Source organism: Acinonyx jubatus, chromosome X (genome assembly GCF_027475565.1).
Source record: "Acinonyx jubatus isolate Ajub_Pintada_27869175 chromosome X, VMU_Ajub_asm_v1.0, whole genome shotgun sequence".
In the NCBI taxonomy this organism is placed as follows: Eukaryota; Metazoa; Chordata; class Mammalia; order Carnivora; family Felidae; genus Acinonyx; species Acinonyx jubatus.
The window spans coordinates 78,538,457-78,559,077 of NC_069389.1; the positions used below are offsets into that span (position 1 = coordinate 78,538,457).

Genomic DNA, 20,621 nt, shown 5'->3' on the forward strand with positions numbered 1-20,621 from the left:
ACCTTTTTTTTTTTTTCCTTCCCCTCCCCCATGGTTTTCTGTTGAGTTTCTCAGGATCCACATAAGAGTGAAAACATATGGTATCTGTCTTTCTCTGTATGACTTATTTCACTTAGCCTAAACTCTCCAATTCCATCCACGTTGCTACAAAAGGCCATCTTTCATTCTTTCTCATTGCCAAGTAGTATTCCATTGTGTATGTAAACCACAATTTCTTTATCCATTCATCAGTTGATGGACACTTAGGCTCTTTCCATAATTTGGCCATTATTGAAAGTGCTGCTATAAACATTGGGGTACAAGTGCCCCTATGCATCAGCACTCCTGTATCCCTTGGGTAAATCCCTGGCAGTGCTATTGCTGGGTCATAGGGTAGATCTATTTTTAATCGTTTGAGGAACCACCACACTGTTTTCCAAAGCGGCTGCACCAGTTTTCATTCCCACCAACAGTGCAAGAGGGTTCCCGTTTCTCCACATCCTCGTCAGCATTTATAGTCTTCTGATCTGTTCATTTTAGCCACTCTGACTGGCGTGAGGTGGTATCTCAGTGTGGTTTTGATTTGTATTTCCCTGATGAGGAGCAACATTGAGCATCCTTTCATGTGCCTGTTGTCCATCTGGATGTCTTCTTTAGAGAAGTGTCTACTCATGTTTTCTGCCCATTTCTTCACTGGATTATTTGTTTTTTGGGTGTGGAGTTTGGTGAGCTCTTTATAGATTTTGGATACTAGCCCTTTGTCTGATATGTCATTTGCAAATACCTTTTCCCATTCTGTTGGTTGCCTTTTAGTTTTGTTGCTTGTTTCCTTTGCTGTGCAGAAGCTTTTTATCTTCATGAGGTCCCAATAGTTCATTTTTGCTTTTAATTCCCTTGCCTTTGGGGATGTGTCAAGTAAGAAATTGCTGCAGCTGAGGTCAGAGAGGTCTTTTCCTGCTTTCTCCTCTAGGGTTTTGATGGTTTCCTGTCTCACATTCAGGTCCTTTATCCATTTTGAGTTTATTTTTGTGAATGGTGTAAGAAAGTGGTCTAGTTTCAGTCTTCTGCATGTTGCTGTCCAGTTCTCCCAGCACCATTTGTTAAAGAGACTGTCTTTTTTCCATTGGATGTTCTTTCCTGCTTTGTCAAAGATGAGTTGGCCATACGTTTGTGGGTGTAGTTCTGGGGTTTCTATTCTATTCCATTGGTCTATGTGTCTGGTTTTGTGCCAATACCATGCTGTCTTGATGATTGCCGCTTTGTAGTAGAGGCTAAAGTCTGGGATTGTGATGCCTCCCGCTTTGGTCTTCTTCAAAATTGCTTTGGCTATTCGGGGTCTTTTGTGGTTCCACACAAATTTCAGGATTGCTTGTTCTAGCTTCAAGAAGAATGCTGGTGCAAGTTTGATTGGGATTGCATTGATGTGTAGATTGCTTTGGGTGGTATTGACATTTTAACAATATTCTTCCAATCCATGAGCACGGAATGTTTTTCCATTTCTTTATATCTTCTTCAATTTCCTTCATAAGCTTTCTGTAGTTTTCAGCATACAGATCTTTTGCATCCTTGGTTAGGTTTATTCCTAGGTATTTTATGATTCTTGGTGCAATTGTGAATGGGATCAGTTTCTTTGTCTTTCTGTTGTTTCATTATTAGTGTATAAGAATGCAACTGATTTCTGTACATTGATTTTGTATCCTGCGACTTTGCTGAATTCATGTATCAGTTCTAGCAGACTTTTGGTGGAGTCTATCAGGTTTTCCATGTATGATATCATGTCATCTGCAAAAAGTGAAAGCTTAACTTTATCTTTGCCAATTTTGATGCCTTTGATTTCCTTTTGTTGTCTGATTGCTGATGCTAGCACTTCCAACACTATGTTAAACAGCAGCAGTGATAGTGGACATCCCTGTCTTGTTCCTGATCTCAGGGAAAAAGCTCTCAGTTTTTCCCATTGAGGATGATCTTAGTTGTGGTCTTTTCATACATGGCTTTTATGATGTTTAAGTATGTTCCTCCTACCCCAACTTTCTCGAAGGTTTTATTAAGAAAGGATGCTGAACTTTGTCAGATGCTTTTTCTACATCGATTGACAAGATCATATGGTTCTTCTCTTTTCTTTTATTAATGTGATGTATCACATTGAGTGATTTGTGAATGTTGAACCAGCCCTCCAGCCCAGGAATGAATCCCACTTGATCATTGTGAATAATTCTTTTTATATGCTGTTGAATTCGATTTGCTAGTATCTTATTGAGAATTTTTGCATCCATATTCATCAGGGATATTGGCCTGTAGTTCTCTTTTTTTGCTGGCTCTCTGTCTGGCTTGGGAAGCAAAGTAATGCTGGCTTGATAGAATGAGTCTGGAAGTTTTCCTTCCCTTTCTATTTTTTGGTACAACTTGAGAAGGATAGGTATTATCTCTGCTTTCAATGTCTGGTAGAATTCCCTAGGGAAGCCATCTGGTTCTGGACTCTTATTTGTTAGGAGATTTTTGATAACTGATTCAATTTCTTCACTGGTTATGGGTCTGTTCAAGTTTTCTATTTTTTCCTGTTTGAGTTTTGGAAGTGTGTGGGTGCTTAGGCATTTGTCCATTTTTTCCAGGTTGTCCAGTTTGTTGGCATGTAATTTTCATAGTATTCCCTGATAATTGTTTGTATTTCTGAGGGATTGTTTGAAATAATTCCATTTTCATTCATGATTTTATCTATTTGGGTCATCTCCCTTTTCTTTTTGAGAAGCTGGCTAGAGGTTTATAAATTTTGTTTATTTTTTCAAAAGACCAACTCTTGGTTTCATTGATCTGCTCTACAGTTTTTTTAGATTCTATATTATTTCTGCTCTGATCTTTATTATTTCTCTTCTTCTGCTGAGTTTGGGGTGTCTTCGCTGTGCTGCTTCCAGTTCCTTTAGGTGTGCTGTTAGATTTTGTATTTAGGATTTTTCTTGTTTCTTGAGATAGGCCTGCATTGCAATGTATTTTCCTCTCAGGACCGCCTTCGCTGCATCCCAAAGCATTTGGATTGTTGTCTTTTCATTTTCATTTGTTTCCATATATTTTTTAATTTCTTCTGTAATTACCTGGTTGACCCATTCATTCTTCAGTACGGTGTTCTTTAACCTCCATGCTTTTGGAGGTTTTCCAGACTTTTTCCTGTGGTTGATTTCAAGCTTCATGGCATTGTGGTCTGAAGGTATGCATGATATGATCTCAATTTTTTTATACTTATGAAGGGCTATTTTGTGACCCAGTAGGTGATCTATCTTGGAAAATGTTCCATGTGCACTCGAGAAGAAAGTATATTCTGTTGCTTTGGGATGCAGATTTCTAAATATATGTGTCAAGTCCATCTGATCCAATGTATCATTCAGGGCTCTTGTTTCTTTATTGATCTTGTGTCTAGATGATCTATCCATTGTTGTAAGTGGAGTGTTAAAGTCCCCTTCAATTACCACATTCTTATCAATAAGGTTGCTTATGTTTGTGAGTAATTGTTTTATATATTTTGGGGCTCCTGTATTTGGCACATAGACATTTATACTTGTTAGCTCTTCCTGATGAATAGACCCTGTAATTATTATATAATGCCCTTTTTCATCTCTTGTTACAACCTTTAATTTAAAGTCTAGTTTGTCTGATATAAGTATGGCTACTCCAGCTTTCTTTTGACTTCCAGTAGCATGATAGATAGTTCTCCATCCCCTCACTTTCAATCTGAAGGTGTCCTCAGGTCTAAAATGAGTCTCTTGCAGACAGCAAATAGATGGGACTTGTTTTTTTTATCCATTCTGATACCCCATGTCTTTTGGTTGGAGCATTTAGTCCATTTACATTCAGTGTTATTACAGAAAGATATGGGTTTAGAGTCATTGTGATGTCTGTAGGTTTCATGCTTGTAGTGATGTTTCTGGTACTTTGTCTCACAGGATCCCCCTTAGGATCTCTTGTAGGGCTGGTTTAGTGGTGATGAATTCCTTCAGTTTTTGTTTGTTTGGGAAGACCTTTGTCTCTCCTTCTATTCTAAATGACAGACTTGTTGAATAAAGGATTCTCGGCTGCATATTTTTTCTGTTCATCACATTGAAGATTTCCTGTTATTCCTTTCTGGCCTGCCAAGTTTCAGTAGATAGATCCATCACTAGTCTTATAGGTCTCCCTTTATATGTTAGAGCGTGTTTATCCCTAGCTGCTTTCAGAATTTTCATCCTTGTATTTTGCCAGTTTCATTATGATATGTGGTGCAGAAGATCTATTCAAGTTACGTCTGAAGGGAGTTCTCTTTTCCTCTTGGATTTCAATGCCTTTTTCCTTCCCCAGATCAGGGAAGTTCTCAGCTATGATTTGTTCAAGTACACCTTCAGCCCCTTTCTCTATCTCTTTCTCTTCTGGAATTCCTATGATACGGATATTGTTCCGTTTGATTGCATCACTTAGTTCTCTAATTCCTTCCTCATACTCCTGGATTTTTTTCTCTCTCTTTTTCTCAGCTTCCTCTTTGTCCATAATTTTATCTTCTAATTCACCTATTCTCTCCTCTGCCTCTTCAATCCGTGCTGTGGTCACCTCCATTTTATTTTGCACCTCATTTATAGCATTTTTTAGCTCCTCATGACTAATTTCTTAGTCCCTTGATCTTTGTAGCAATAGATTCTCTGCTGTCCTCTATACTTTTTTCAAGCCCAGTGATTAATTTTATGACTATTATTCTAAATTCTTGTTGCATTATATTGCTTAAATTGTTTTTGATCAATTCGTTAGCTGTCGCTATTTCCTAGAGTTTCTTTTGAGGCGAATTCTTCCGTTTTGTCATTCTGGGTAGTCCTTGGGGTGGCGCGGAACTGCAGGGCACTTCCCTTGTGCTATTTGGAGTAACTTGTGTTGGTGGGTGGGGCTGCAGTCAGACCCAATGTCTGTCCCCAACCCACCAATGGGGCCACAGTCAGACTGCTATGTACCTTATCTTCCCCTCTCCCAGGGGCAGGACTCACTGTGGAGTGGTGTGGCCCCTGTCTGGGCTACCTGGACACTGCCAGGCTTGTGATGCTGCTTTAATGGGATCTGGCGTATTAGCCATGGTGGATCCGCAGGGTGCACAGGGGTGGGAGGGGCAGGCTTAGCTGGCTTTGCCGCTGGTGGTCCCCTGCAGGAGGTGCCCTGCAGCACTGGGAGGGAGGCAGGCAGACCCGTTGGAGGGATGGATCCAGAGGAGGACAGCGTTGGGTGTTTGCGTGGTGCAAGCAAGTTTGGTGCCGTGAACTGGTTCCCTTTGGGATTTTGTCTGGGGGATGGGAGAGGGAGATGGCGCTGTCCAGCGCCTTTGTTCCCCACCGAGCTGAGCTCTGTCTTCCAGGGCTCAACACCTCTCCCTCCTGGCGTCCTCTCACCCTCCCCGCTCTCTGAGAGCAGAGCTGTTGACTTATAATTTCCAGATGTTAAGTCCCGCTGGCTGTCAGAACTCACACAGTCTGGTCCCTCCGCTTTTGCAAGCCAGACTCGGGGATTCCACCTTGCCGGGCGGGCTGCCCGTCCACCACCCTGGCTCCCTCCTGCAGTTCGTGTAGCATGCACTGCCTCTCCGCCTTCGTACCCCCTTCCGTGGGCCCCTAGGATCCTTTTTAAACTAGTGTCATGAATTTCATCAGGGCAGTTAAAAAGGAGTTTTCTAAAAGTCTTAAACAAATGGACATAAGTGTAGATAACTTAAGTGTCATAATACCACTTGGCATTGTATAATATATCTCTTATGCTCTCAGTAACTCCTTCTCTTTGGCAATATGGATATAATGCCATGTCCCTCTCATATGACCATATGCCACATGACTGTCAAAGAGGGAGTAAATTGTAGTTGTAGATCATAAGGAGGGAAGGGTAGGAAGCCATTCTCAGCAGTGGTTCTCCATTGGGCGTTTTTGGTTGGCACTGTGAATGGGAAGAGGGTGCTACCATTATTTAGTGAGTGGTAGCCAAGGATGGTAAACATGTTGCTGTGTGTGGGGAGTAGGATGCAGTCCTGAACAGAATATTGTTTCATCTAAAGTGCCTCGGGGTGCCTGGGTGATTCAGTCGGTTGGGCGGCCGACTTCGGCTCAGGTCACGATCTCACGGTCCGTGAGTTCGAGCCCCGCGTCCGGCTCTCGGCTGATGACTCAGAGCCTGGAGCCTTCTTCCGATTCTGTGTCTCCCTCTTTCTCTGCCCCTCCCCCGTTCATGCTCTGTCTCTCTCTGTCTCAAAAATAAATAAACGTTAAAAAAAATTTTTTTTAAGTGCCTCTGTGTCCTGTGGAGAAGCACTTCAAAGTGTGCTGTTGTGAGCAATCATCATTGCTCAAATTATTTCAGAAACCTTTGCCAGGTGCTGCCAAAAATCATAGTTAAAATATAGTTTGCAAATAGCCAGTTGACAATATGGATGCCCACCTTTGTGAATGGTCTCCTGATCTTTTCCCTGTTCACTCTGACACTGATCCATCAGTGGGTGGTGGTAGAGTCATAATCATTTCTCAGGCTCTAAGACTATCTGCCGTTCTTTATATCTTGTGCATAACCATTGTTGGCCACCTAGATCAGAGGGTAAAGGTATGAAATCACATTTGTAAGTCTTTTCCTAGTCCACTCAACAGTGGATTGAAGAACAGGGTGAGTGGATAGATGAATTGAACTTGTTATTCCCTTTTTTCTTGAGATTTTTTTTTTGTGATTTTTTTTTTGAAGAGAGAGAATGAATGCATGCACAAGGTCCGGGGGAGGGGGTGCCACAGTCAGTTAAGCTTTTGCCTTCAGCTCAGGTCATGATGTCATTGTTCTTGGGTTCGAGCCCCACATTGGGCTCTGTGTTGATGGCTCAGAGCCTGGAGCCTGCTTTGGATTCTGTGTCTCCCTCTCTCTCTGCTCCTCCCTGCTCAGGCTGTGTCTTTATCTCTCTGTCTCTCTCTCTCTCAAAACTAACCAAACATTAAAAAAAATTTTAAGTTAATATTTAAAAAAAAAGTGTGAGAGAGAGAGCTAGCGGAGGTGGGTGGGGGAGAGAGAGAGAGAGAAGTGAAATCAGGAGTCAGTGTTTAAGTGTGATTTAAAGAGACACAGTTTGGGGCACCTGGCTGGCTAAGTCAGTAGATCATGCAACTCTTGGTCTCGGAGTTGTGAGTTCAAGCCCCATGTTCGGTGTAGAGATTAATTAAAAATAAAATCTTAAAAAAAATAAAGAGACACAGTTTATTGATTTGGGAAGGATATAATATAACCACATTTGGTTATTACTGGAAGAAAGATGCCAAAAATTATACTAATTCAGTTTTAGGATTGAATTGAATTCCAGTTAAAGTGAAATTAGTTTTAATAGCATTTCAACTCAGTAATTCAGGTAAAACTGAGTCTTGGTTTGTATACTTAGAAACTAATTTGCTGAATTCTGTGGTTCCTGGACATCTAAAGTCTGTCTGGAGCTTAATCTTTTTTTTTCTGATGTTTACTAGTAGAGTAGTTGCTGGGCATGTTCTGTGAATTTATCTTAATGGTTCCCTGGAGCACTGTGTAGTTTTATGGTTAATCACTGTGGTTTAAAAAAAAAACCTCAATTATACATTGGAGCACTGATCATTTTCTGAAATCCTTAAAAAACTTTTTGCTGTATATTATTTAACTTTAGCTTAGAAATTGTGAAGACTTTTGGTAATGTGGGTCTGAGTGTCATGGTTTCTTATTGCAGGGATACCACTTTAGGTGGATCCATGAACACTGTGTCTGAACTGATTGACTACATAGGGTGGCTGTCCACTACTGCAATGCGCTTGGAAAGCAACAATACTTTCTTACTGCACTTTATTTTGGATTTCTATGAGAAGGTAGTACACATCCCATATTGTCTATTTTGATTTTTGTGTTGGCTGTCTGCTTTACTGGTCTATTATTTAAATTTTATGTACAACTATTAAGTTGGACTGTGACTATGTTTAACACAGTTAAAATAAGCTTCTTATTTTGAAGTTCATGATTAGATTCTCACCTGAATAACTGATTTTCATAAAATGGAGAAACAAATGGTTTTGGTGAAAAGTTCAGGTACTGCTTTAATAGACATTCCCCTGAAGAATGCTGACCCTCGGCAGAAGTCTGTCTATAGCATCACTTTTTACTCATTCATTGTACACTCCAAACTCCTGGCAAAACCCAAAAAATACCCTGTTGTTTCTTCATATATCCACTTCTACCTTTCAAAACATCTATGATTATGGTCTTCTTATATTTTGTAGTATTTGATGTGGACAAAACTATTATCCTGGAAGTACCTACTAATCTCAGTTTTCTTGGCTTCCTCCCTGCACTAATTGTCTTGTGCTATATATTTTAGAAGCATGCTCATTTTCCATGTTGATAGCTAACTAATATGATAAATCACTATTAATGGGATTAATACTCCCTTAAAGACTCCCTTCTCCTCTCTTCCCAACTTAAAGCCCTCTCCCCAGGAAAAAATGGAATATTTTAGTAATGACATTGTAGAAATAATCCTCTATGGCAAGTTTGATGTTTAGTGAGGTACATTTTTAAGCAGGCTGTGATTACCTATTCAATTTATGAATCAGGCAGACCCAAATCTGATGTTCTATTATTGCTTATTCTCTATTGATAAATCTTTGGGTGAACTTGGTTGAGGTGTTCTGGGAAATAATCTGTATACTGATGTTATCATTCTTCCCAAAAGGTATGTGACATATATGTAAATTATAACCTTCCACTAGTGGTATTGTTTCCTCCGGGGATCTTCTATCCTGCTCTCCTCAGCCTAGATTCCAGTATCCTGAACCAGCTGTGTTATATCATGGACAGGTACAAAACATTTTTACTGTTTTATATAAATTAACACATCATACTTCTATCTTTGTTTTTCAACTATACAGTAAATTATAATTTATACCCTGTAATATATTGTATACAATAAAATATTAAAGACAATAAAACTATTTTTATTTCCTGCCAGAACCTATTGAAATAGGAAACATGTCTTTCTTTTGGTGATGACCTTCTGATATGGGACTATTTTAACTGTGTTTTTGAAATGTCACCATGGGGGATATGGTTTTAAAAAATTTATAGTTAATGGTAATAAAAGGCACAGCATGAATAATATAGTCAGTGATATTGTAATAGCATTGTATGGTGACAGCTACAGTGGTAGACATAGCATAATGTATATACTTGTCAAATCACTGTGTGGTACATTTGAAACTAATGTAACATTGTGTGTCAGCCACACTCAAATTTTAAAAATTAAAAAAAAAAAAACATTCTTAGTTAACAAATCTTTTGTGCAGTGGTACTGGTGCCCTCAGCATTGTCCATTCTCATTGCTGTGTCCTAAAGAAAAATTAGTTAGTTGCTGACAACTAGTTTAGTTCTATGTAGTATCTCTGGTAAAAAGAACATTTTTAGGGCACTTGGGTGGCTCAGTTGGTTAAGCGTCCAGCTCTTGATTTTGGCTAAGGTCATGATCTCACTGTTTGTGAGTTGAAGCCCCGCATCAGGCTCTGTGCTCACAGCGTGGAGCCTGCTTGGGATTCTCTCTCTTCCCTCTCTCTCTGCCCCTACCCTGCTTTCTATCTCTCTCAAAATAAATAAATAAACTTTAAAAGAAGTGAACATTTTCTGGTAGATGAGGGGAGCTATTGCCAATTATATGAAACTGTAAGAGGAGTTTCTGATCCCCTCTAATTCTTTCACTTACAGACTGAAATTACTCTTTTTATTTTTTAAATGTTTATTTATTTATTTTGAGAGAGAGCACGCATGTGAGCAAGGGAGGGGTGGAGAGAGAGGTAGAGAATCCCAAGCAGGCTCTGGCCCTTCAGTGCAGAGCCTGATGTGGGGCTTGATACCACAAACTGTGAGGTCATGACCTGAGCTGAAATCAATAGTCGGACGCTTAACCGACTGAGCCACCCAGGTGCCCCTGAAATTCCTCTTTTAGTCCACAATTGTCGTAGACCCCTTTGGCATAACTTTAAGGATTATACCAAGGTTAGAATGTTTATAAACTAATTAGTAATTGTTCCCAGGCAAGAAAAAAATAAATTTATAAGTTTCCCGTTTATCCTTTCTACTGTACCTTTTTTCTACATTAAGAGAACATGTTTTATATTAGTGACTGCTCTTGAGCCTCTGTTAATTTTTTATAATGAAACATTAAAAGTATTTCCTTCATTGGTTTTTCTTTTTTATTCAGGCAGCTAAAATTTACATATAGTTAAGTGCATATCTTAAATGTACAACTCAATATTTGAGCCTCTATTAACTTTTATCTTTAAGAGGAGTGTAGCACAGAAGAATAAAAACCTTAACTAGGCAGCTGGTTATTTGTGTATGTCACATCTGCATATATTTACATTTAAAATGGACACTTTTGGGGTGCCTGGGTGGATCAGTTGGTTAAGCGGCTGACTTCGGCTCAGGTCATGACCTCATGGTTCATGGGTTTGAGCCCCATGTCAGGCTCCATGCTGACAGCTCAGAGCCTGGAGCCTGCTTTGGATTCTGTGTCTCCCTCTCTCTCTGCTCCTTTTCCATTCACACTCTGTCTCTCTCTCAAAAATAACTAAACATTAAAAAAATTTTAATGTACACCTTTATGTTTACACATTTCAAAAGCATTCAATGTTCAAAATTTCATTCTGTTCTCCATTTTAGGTATCGTAAAAATTTGACTGCTGCAAAGAAAAATGAGTTGGTACAAAAGGTATAGATGACAACGCTCTGTATTAAATCACCATTGTTGAAAAATTGAGTTTGGATATATATGATCTATTGGGAATAAGAAGGAAAGGAAGAAAAGATTATAATGAGAATATTTCTTTTCTTTCCCAACAGACAAAATCAGAGTTCAATTTCAGCACCAAGACCTATAAAGAATTTAATCACTATTTGACAGTGATGGTTGGTTGCCTGTGGACATCCAAACCTTTCCAGAAAGGATTGTATATTGACCATGAAGTCATAGAAAAAGCTGGAGTAGCAGAGTATAAAAGCAGTTTAAATTTAGTTCATCACCCAGCTCTATTGAGTTATACAGTTTCCTTTCTGCTCCAGGTAAGGACGTTTAAAGGATTTTTAGATTTTATATAGGAGTGCTATAATGGCAGAAATAGGAAATGCAATAAATTGTGTCTGAATTGTAAGACGTGTTCATTCATTCCTTTTTTGGTGTCAGCTCGATTTTTGGACATTGTGCTAGGTTCTGGAGGTTCAAAGTTAATTTAAGTAAGTTTCTATCCTCCCAAGGAGGATTATCCTCCAGGCTTGGGCTGTGGCAAAGACAGACTTGTAAACATTATTACAATATAGTGAGGTGAAATGAGAAAAAGGTACCGTTGTGAGAAAGATGGGGGAGTGATTGTTAGTTCAGTTCTACTTGGGTAGAGATGGTACCAGGTAAGAAATGGCTGTGAAGAAGTGGAAACTCTCATAAAATCCTTCTAGACAAGATGGAAAATGTAGGCTACACTAAAGACTGCTGATTTGATGGCTGTCACTGTGCTGGCAGGGAGGGGGTCCAGTCTTCTTAGGACTTTATCATTTTCACCTTGTCATTTTCACCACTATCAGTGACTTGAGGAATTCAAATGGTGTGCATATCAAATGTGTAAATGACACAATATGATGGGATTACAGATACACTGATAGAATCTAAATTCAGAATTCCCTTAACAGATTGGAACACTGAGAAATCTAATAAGATGGAAAAGAAATGTACAGGAGGGGGGAGATATTTATTGAATAAATGCTTAATATATGCATGTAATGAATCAGGCAATGTGGTAAACAAGACACATCTGGGTGTTGTCCTCAGTGTTTGCGGTCTAGATAGGGTGGTGGTCATTAAATAGACATCTTAGAATAAAGAATGATGAGTAATATAGGGAAAGTACAGAGGACATTGAAAAAAATATACAGGGGTACTAACCCAGTTCAGGCTTTACAGAAATGGTGCCAGTCAGAGCTTTGAGTGATGAGCATGATCTTGCCAAGATGGAGAAGTATTTGAAGAAAAATGCAAAGATAGATAAGGGGTCAGTAGACTTTTTCCATTAGAGGCCCAGATTGTAAATATTTTAGGCTTTGCAGGCCATGTTGTCTCAATCAAGACTACTCAGCCTTGTCATTGTAGCATGAAAGTAGCAATAGACAGTAGGTAAACAAACGGGCTGATTTGTGTTCTAATGAAAATTTATTTACAGAAACAGGCATTGGGTTGGATGTGAGACCTGGGTCGTGGTTTGCTGACCCCTCTTTTAGAGCTTACCACGTTTGGGGAACTTAAGTAGAATTGTAGGGCTTGAGCAGGGATTCTCCCTTAACTGAGAAGAAGTACCCAGGGTGCTTTTCTAAAGTATACATCCTTGATGCTCCCACCCTGAGATTCTGATCTAATAACAATGTGGTGACATCCAGAATCTGCTTTTTTAATATAATTGTTGTGATATACAACCAGGGTTGAGAACCACTAGTTTAGACTGTAGCATTATAGGATATGAGGTTTTGAAGTGTAGTCAAGGACCAGATGGTGAAAAAATTAGTATGTAGGCCTTCAGAAACATATTGAATGATTTCAGTATTTGAATTAAAATTATATTTTTAAGTACATAGAGGGATTTCAGAGGTGTATAGTTTAGTGATTTTCTGATATTCGTTCTTCTCTTTCTGTTTTTCTCATCTTCATAATAATTTGTCTGATTTATATATATATATAAACTTGTTTCAAATTCATAGCATTTATATTACTATTAATAGTGAGACTACTGGATGAAATTTGAAATAATTTTAGTTCTTTTTGCTTCTGGACTAAATCCTACTAAAACTGTACAGAGCATGTACTGTATTTTATATACATTTAGGTATATTTGTTTCAGTTTCTTTTCATGCTTTAGAGGTTACTTTTAACATAGAATATGTAAAACATTTACCTAGTTCCAAATCTAAACTGTAGAAATGTCTCTTCCATCCTTGTCTCCTTCTTCTTCTTTCTTCTTTGTCTTTAGGTAGCCATTTTTATTGCTTCTTGTTTTAACCATTCAGTGTTTCCTTTCTTTAACTTAGTAAACATTGTTTTATAATCTGTCTGATAATTCCAGTATCAGAAGTGTTTGTGTGTACTGCTTGCCTCCTTTTTCTGCTGCTTCTTCCTCATATTGCTTAATTTCTTTGTGTGTCTGGTTATCTTTGGCCATGTGCTGGATACCTGGAATATTATCTGTAGAAGGAATCAGATTAGAGTGAGATCTTCCTGTAGAGAGAACTTTCATTTACTTCCATAGATACCTAGGAGTGCTCTTTGTCTGGGACTACGCTAATCCAAGTACTATGCCTAAGGTTCCCTTGATCATAGGTGGATAGACCAGCCTTTGAGAAGGCGAATTTACTTCTGATAAACTCTTAACTTGAAGGTATAGCCTTTTGGGTCTCTAGTTTAAATTGGGGCTTGGGTTATAAGACTTCCTACTTTGGCAGAACCTGTGCTTTGACTTTAGTTACCTTTGCCCTTTGAAGCTGTGGAAGAAAAGCCAAGAGCGATTTTGAGAATGAGGTTTACCCATCTGGCTTCTCACGTTCTAGATACTGGCTTACCTTTCCATAGATTTTGGCATTCCTTACCATAGCATTAGGTCTTTGTTACTTTTTTTTACAAAACTTTTTTCATGTTGTAAATTTCAAACATACACAAGTAGAGAGAATAGTAAAATAAATCCCCACATACCCATCACCCAGTTCAGTCTCTACTCCCAACCGGTTTTAACCCTCTCACTCCACCCAGTTACTTTGAAGCAAATACCAAATGTTATACAATTTTGCTGTAAATACTTCATTATATACCTCTAAAAGATAGGGCACTTTAAAAAAATTAGGCTTTTTAAAACAGCTTTATTAAGATATAATTCAAATACAGTATAATCCACACATTTAAAGTATACAGTTCAATGGCTTTTAGATTATTCACAGAGCTTTGCCTTCATGACAATATATTTTATAATATTTTTATTATCCTGGAAAGAAAATCTACACCCCTTAGCTGTCACTTCTGTCTCCCCATTCCCTGCCCCCATTCTAGGCAAATACTAATCTATTTTTATATCTATGTAGATTCACTTATTCTGGAATTTCATAAAAATAAACTCATAAAATATATGTTATTTTGTGACTGGTTTCTTTTACTTAGCATAATGTTTTCAAGGTTTATCTATGGCATAGCATGTATCAGTATTTCATTTGTTTTTATTGCCAGATAATATATTTTTGGGGCAGATATATTTCATTTTGCTTATCCATTAGTTGATGGACTTTGGGGTTATTTCCACTTTTTAGCTATTGTGAATGATGTTTCTATAAGGATTTGTATACAAGGTTTTGTGTGAACATGTTTTCATTTCTCTTGGGGATATACTTAGAGGTGGGAACGCTGGATTATATGGTATAATCCATGTTTAATTATTGGAGGAACTTCCAGACTGTTTTTGAAAGTAGCTGTACCATTTTGCATTTGTACCAACAGTGTGTGAGGGTTCTGTTTTCCCCATATCTTCCCCAAGACTTGTTATTCTTTTTTTTATTCTAGCCATCCTAGAGGGTGTGATACAGTACCATATTGTGGTTTCAGTTTTTATTTCCCTGATAGCTCTTTATGTTCAGCACCTTTTTATGTGCTTATTGCCCATTGCCCATTATATATTTTCTTTGGCAAAAGGTCTGTTCAGACCTTTTGCCCATTTTTTAAAGTTTATTTATTTTGAGAGAAAGAGAGAATGAGCAAGTGAAGGGCAGAGAGAGAGGGGGACAGATGATGTGCAGCGGGATCTGTGCTGACAGCAGAGAGCGAGATGCAGGGCTCGAACTCAAGAACCATGAGATCATGACCTAAGCCAAAATCAAGAGTCAGACCATTTTTTGGTTTACTTTTACTTTAAATTAGTTTATTCTGGGGGCGCCTGGGTGGCTCAGTCAGTTAAACGTGTAACTTCGGCTTAGGTCATGATCTCCCGGTCTGTGGGTTCGAGCCCTGCAAAGGTCACTGTGCTGACAGCTCAGAGCCTGGAGCGTGCTTCAGATTCTGGGTTTCCCTCTTTCTCTGCCCCTCCCCCACTTGTGCTCTGTCTCTCTCTCTCAAAGATAAATGAACATTTAGAAAAATAAAAAATAAATTAGTTTATTTTTAATGTATTTGTTTTATTGTTATCGACTCATTGAGAATCATTTCTATATTCTAGATTACTTATCAGAGAAATGATTTATAAAAGTTTTCTATTCTGTGAGTTGTCTTTTCATTGTTGCTATCTTTTGAAGGACAAAAGTTTTTAATTTTGTTGAACTTTTAATTTATGAATTTTTTTCCTTTATCATTTGTGCTTTTGAAAAATGACTTTGTATGTCCTTGTCTCCCCAGCACCTGTCAACCACCATTCTGCTCTCAATTTCTAGGAGTATGTTTGTTTATTTATTTATATGTTTATTTTTGAGAGAGAGTGAGCACGAGTGGGGGAGGTGCAGAGAGAGAAAGGGAAACTGAGCATCTGAAGCGGGCTCCACACTGGCAGCAGAGAGATCATGACCTGATCCGAAGTTGGATGCTCAGCCAACTGAGCCCCCCGGGTGTCCCAAGTTTGATTATTTTAGATTCACCATATAAGTGGTACCATGTAATATTTGTCCTTCTGTGTTTAGCTTATTTCACCTAGCATAATTTCCTTCAGGTTTATCCATGTTGTCATAAATGGCAGGATTTCTTCCTTTTTTTAATTAAAAATTTTTTATAGATTTTTTAATTTTTCATTTTTCTTTCTATAATTTATTTGTTTTTTTAAATTTATACCCAAGTTAGTTAGCACATGGTGCCACAATGATTTCAGGAGTAGATTCCTTAAGCCCCTCCCTTTCCCATTTAGCCAATCCCCCCCCCGCACAACCCCTCCAGCAACCCTCTGTTCTCTATATTTAAGAGTCTCATGTTTTGTCCCCCTCCCTGTTTTTATATTATTTTTGCTTCCCTTCCCTTATGCTCATCTGTTTTGTATCTTAAAGTCCTCATATGAGTGAAGTCATATGATATTTGTCTTTCTGTGACTGGCTAATTTTGCTTAGCATAATACCCTCTAGTTCCATCCATGTAGGTGCAAATGGCGAGATTTCATTCTTTTTGATTGCCAGGTAATACTCCATTGTATATATATACCACATCTTCTTTATCTGTATATATACCATATCTTCTTTATCCATTCATCCATTGATGGACATTTGGGCTCTTTCCATACTTTGGCTATTGTTGATAGTGCTGCTATAAACATTGGGGTGCATGTGCCCCTTTGAAACAGCTTACGTATCCCTTGGATAAATACCTAGTGGTGCAATTGCTGGGTCGTAGGCTAGTTCTATTTTCAATTTTTTGAGGAATTTCTATACTGTTTTCCAGAGTGGCCGCACCAGTTTGCATTCCCACCAGCAGTGCAACAGATCCTCTTTCTCTACATCCTCGCCAACATCTGTTGTTGCCTCAGTTGTTAATGTTAGCCATTCTGACAGGTGTGAGGTGGTATCTCATTGTGGTTTTGATTTGTATTTCCCTGATGATGAGTGATGTTGAGCATTTTTTCATGTGTCGGTTGGTCATCTGGATGTCTTTGGAGAAGTGTCTATTCATGTTTTTTGCCCATTTCTTCACTGGCTTATTTGTTTTTTGGGTGTTGAGTTGAGTAAATTCTTTATAAATTTTGGACACTAACCCTTTATCTGATAGGTCATTTGTAAATATCTTCTCCCATTCTGTCACTTGCCGTTTAGTTTTACTGATTGTTTCCTTCGCTGTGCAGAAGGTTTTTATTTTGATGAAGTCCCAGTAGTTCGTTTTTGCTTTGGTTTTCCTCACTGCTGGAGACGTGTTGAGCAAGAAGTTGCTGCAGCCAAGGTCAAAGAGGTTTTTGCCAGTTTTTTCCTCTAGGATTTTGATGTTGTCCTGTCTTACATTTAGGTCTTTCATCCATTTTGAGTTTGTTTTTGTAAGTGGTGTAAGGTAGGGGTCCAATTTCATTCTTTTGCATATGGATACCCAGTTTTCCCAGCACCATTTATTGGAGAGACTCTCCTTTCCCAAGTGTGTATTCTTGGCACCCTTGTAATTTCTGAGCTCTGTTCTGTTCCATTGGTTTGTGTCTGTTTTTATACAAGTACCATATTGTTTTGATTACTGAGGCTTTGCTATATATTTTGAAATCAGGAAGTATGATTTCTCTAGCTTTGTTATTCTTGCTGAAAATTCTTTTGACTATTCAGGGTCTTTTATAGTTCTCTATGAATTTCATAGTTTTTTTTTTCTTTCTGTAAAGAATGCCATTAGGATTTTGGTAGGGATTGCATTGAATCTTTGAATCTGTATGTTACTTTGGCTAGTATGTATATTTTACCAATATTCTCAGAATCCGTGAACACAGGATGTCTTTCAAACATTTTTACATATATTTTCATTTCTTATATTGGTGTTTTATAGTTTCTCAGTGTATAAGTCTTTCATATCCTTTGGTTAAGTTTATTCCTAAATATTTCATTCTTTTGAAAACTATTATAAATAGGATTTTCTTAATTTCCTTTTTGGATAATTGGCGTTAGTGTATTGTTTGTGCTTTTGATGTCATAGCTCAGAAATCACTGCCTAACCCAAGATCATGAATTTATTCCCATGTTTTGTGTATGAGTTTTATAATTTTAGCTCTTATATTTAGATTTTTTAGATTAAAAATTGTGATTTTTTTTAGATTAAAAAATTGTGTTAATTTTTGCATAGGATGTGATATAGGTATCTAACTCTATTTTTTGGCATGTGGCGCTTCAGTTTTCCTAACACCATTTGTTGAAAAGACTTCTTTTCCTTTAAAAATTTTTTAACATTTATTTATTATTGAGAGACAGGGCATGAGCATGAGAGGTGCAGAGAAAGAGAGAGAGAGAGAGAGAGAGACAGAATCTGAAGCAGGTTACAGTTTACAAAATGTTACATTAGTTTCAGTTGTACAACATAGTGATTCAGTCTTTCTATACATTATGCTATGCTCATCACAAGTGTTGCTACCATGTGTCACCATATAATTTTATTTCCATGACTTAATTCATTTGATAACTGGAAGCCTGTATATCCCACTCCCCACCACTCATTTTGCTTATCCCTCATACTCCCCCTTCCTTCTGGCAGCCATCAGTTCTCTGTATTTATAGGTCTAATTCTGCTTTTTGTTTGTTTGTTTGTTCATTTGTTTAGTTTTTTAGATTCAATATGAGTGAAATATGGTATTTGTTTTTCTCAGTCTGAGTTATTTAATTTAGCATAATACACTCTAGATCCACCCATGTCTGTTTGCTCTTTGATGGATATTTGGATTACTTTCCACTTTTGGCTCTTGAAAATAATGCTGCTATGAACATGGCTATAAAATTGTATGTTCAAGTCCTTGCTTTCAGTTCTTTTGGGTATATAGCCAGAAGTGGAATTGCTGGATCATATGGTAATTCTATTTATATTTTTTTGAAGAAACACTGTGTTTTCCGTAGGTGTTTCCATATTAATTTTATATTCATACCAGCAGGGCACATGGGTTCCAATTTCTCCATGTCCTCACCAACACTTCTTATTTTCCCTTTTTTCTTTAATAGCCATCCTATGAATGTGAAGTGGTACCTCATTGTGGTTTTGATTCTCATTTCCCTAATGATTAGTATGTAGAGCATCTTTTCCTGTGTTCATTGGTCATCTGTATATCTTCTTTGGAGGAATGTCTATTCAAGTCCCTTGCCCATTTTTTCAAATCAAGTTATTTATTTTTTTGTTGTTGAGTTGTATGAGTTCTTTATATAAAAAGTCTGGGGGTGCCTGAGTGGCTCAGTTGGTTAAACATCTGGCTCTTGATCTCAGCTCAGGTCATGATCTCATGGCCTGTGATATTGAGCTCTGTGTCAGGCTCTGCACTGACAGCATGGAGCTTGCTTGGGATTCTCATTCTCTCTCTCTCTGCCCCTGCCCCCACTCATATCACATGCTGTCTTTCTCAAAATAAATAAACTTTTAAAAAAGGTAATAAAAATTAAAAATCTGGATATTTACCCCTTATCAGATAAATGATTTACAAAATATCTCCCCATTCTATAGGTTGCCTTTTCATTCTTTTAATTGTGCCTGTTAATATATAGAAGTTTTCAAGTTTAAGGTAGCCCCATTTGCCTTTTTTTCTGTTTTTGCTTTTGTTGCCTGTACTTTCAGTGTCATATCCAAGACATCATTGCATAATCCATTGTCATAAAGCTTTCCTCATATGTCTTCTTCTAGGGATTTTATAGTTTTAAGTCTTATGTGTAGGTTTATAATTCATTTTGAATTAATTATTGTATATGGTATAAAGTAAGTGGTCACCTCTATTCTTCTGCTTGTGTATATCTGGTTTTCCCAGCACTATTTGTTGGAGAGACTGTTCTTTCCCCTTTAAATGATTTTGAAACCTTTTTCAAAGATAATTTGACCATATTCTACATGAGGGTTTATTTCTCAGCTCTCTGTTCTGTTCCACTGGTATATAGGTCTGTCTTCATGCCAGTACCATACTGTTTTAATTACTGTAACTTTGGAGTAAGTTTTGGAATTAGGAAGTCTGAGACTCCTATGGGTCCACTTAAATGCAGAATTTTTTTCTTTCTCTTTTTTTCTTTTTTTAATTAAAAAAATCTAACATTTATTTATTCTTGAGAGAGAGAGAACCTGAGTGGGGGAGAGGCAGAGAGAGGGAGACAGAAGATCCAAAGCAGGTTCTGCTCTGTGAACACAGAGCCCACTCCAACCCACGACCGTGAGATCATGACCTGAGCTGAAACCAAGAGTTTGGTTCAGCTGAGCCACCCAGGCACCCCCTTTTTTTTCAATAACAGTACAGTACTGTAAATGTATTTTCCTGATGGTTTTCTTAACAACATTTTTTCTCTAGCTTACTCTATTGTAAGAATACAATATATAATGTGTATAAAATATGTGTTAATTGACATGTTATTGGTAAGACTTCAGGTCAACAGTATACTATTAGTAGTTAAGTTTTTGGGGAGTCAAAGTTATACACAGAGTTTTTGACTGTGCCAGGGTTGGCACTCCTAACCCCCTGTATTCAAGGGTCACCTGTAATTTCTTTTTGCTTTGAGTTTAGTTTGCCTTCCTGTTTCTAGTTTTTTAAGGCAGTAGTTTAGATTATTGAATTGAAATCTTCCTTCATTCTTTTTTTTAAGTTTATTTATTTTGAGAGAGAGAGAGTGCAAGTGGAGGAGGAGCAGAGAGAGAGGGAGGGAGAGAATCCCAAGCAGGTTCCACACAGCCAGTGCAGAGCCCAGTGTGGGGCTGGATCCCACAAACTGCGAGAGATCATGGCCTAAGCTGAAGTCAGACACTTAATTGACTGAGCCACCCAGGTGCCCCTCCTTCATTCTTAATGTAGGTATTTATAGCCCTGACCTTTCAGCCACACTCACATAGGAAAGATCAGGTCACATGCCCCAGACACTTGCTGTTCTTACAGAATTTTAGTAGATTTTCTTGAATAAATATTGTTATATTTGTACATTAATATACCCTTAGGACA

At 37.9% G+C, this 20,621-nt stretch overlaps 1 protein-coding gene across 2 annotated transcripts in view; it reads left to right on the plus strand.

The window, feature by feature from the left end:
- Positions 1-20,621, plus strand: part of CENPI (centromere protein I) — an 80,057-nt gene that overhangs the window by 53,433 nt on the left and 6,003 nt on the right. For both annotated transcript variants that reach the window (XM_027053797.2, XM_015081736.3), the window contains exons 16-19: positions 7,691-7,826; positions 8,687-8,811; positions 10,666-10,714; positions 10,846-11,064. In XM_027053797.2, the coding sequence (XP_026909598.1) occupies positions 7,691-7,826; positions 8,687-8,811; positions 10,666-10,714; positions 10,846-11,064 (529 nt within the window). The remainder of the gene's footprint in view (positions 1-7,690; positions 7,827-8,686; positions 8,812-10,665; positions 10,715-10,845; positions 11,065-20,621) is intronic.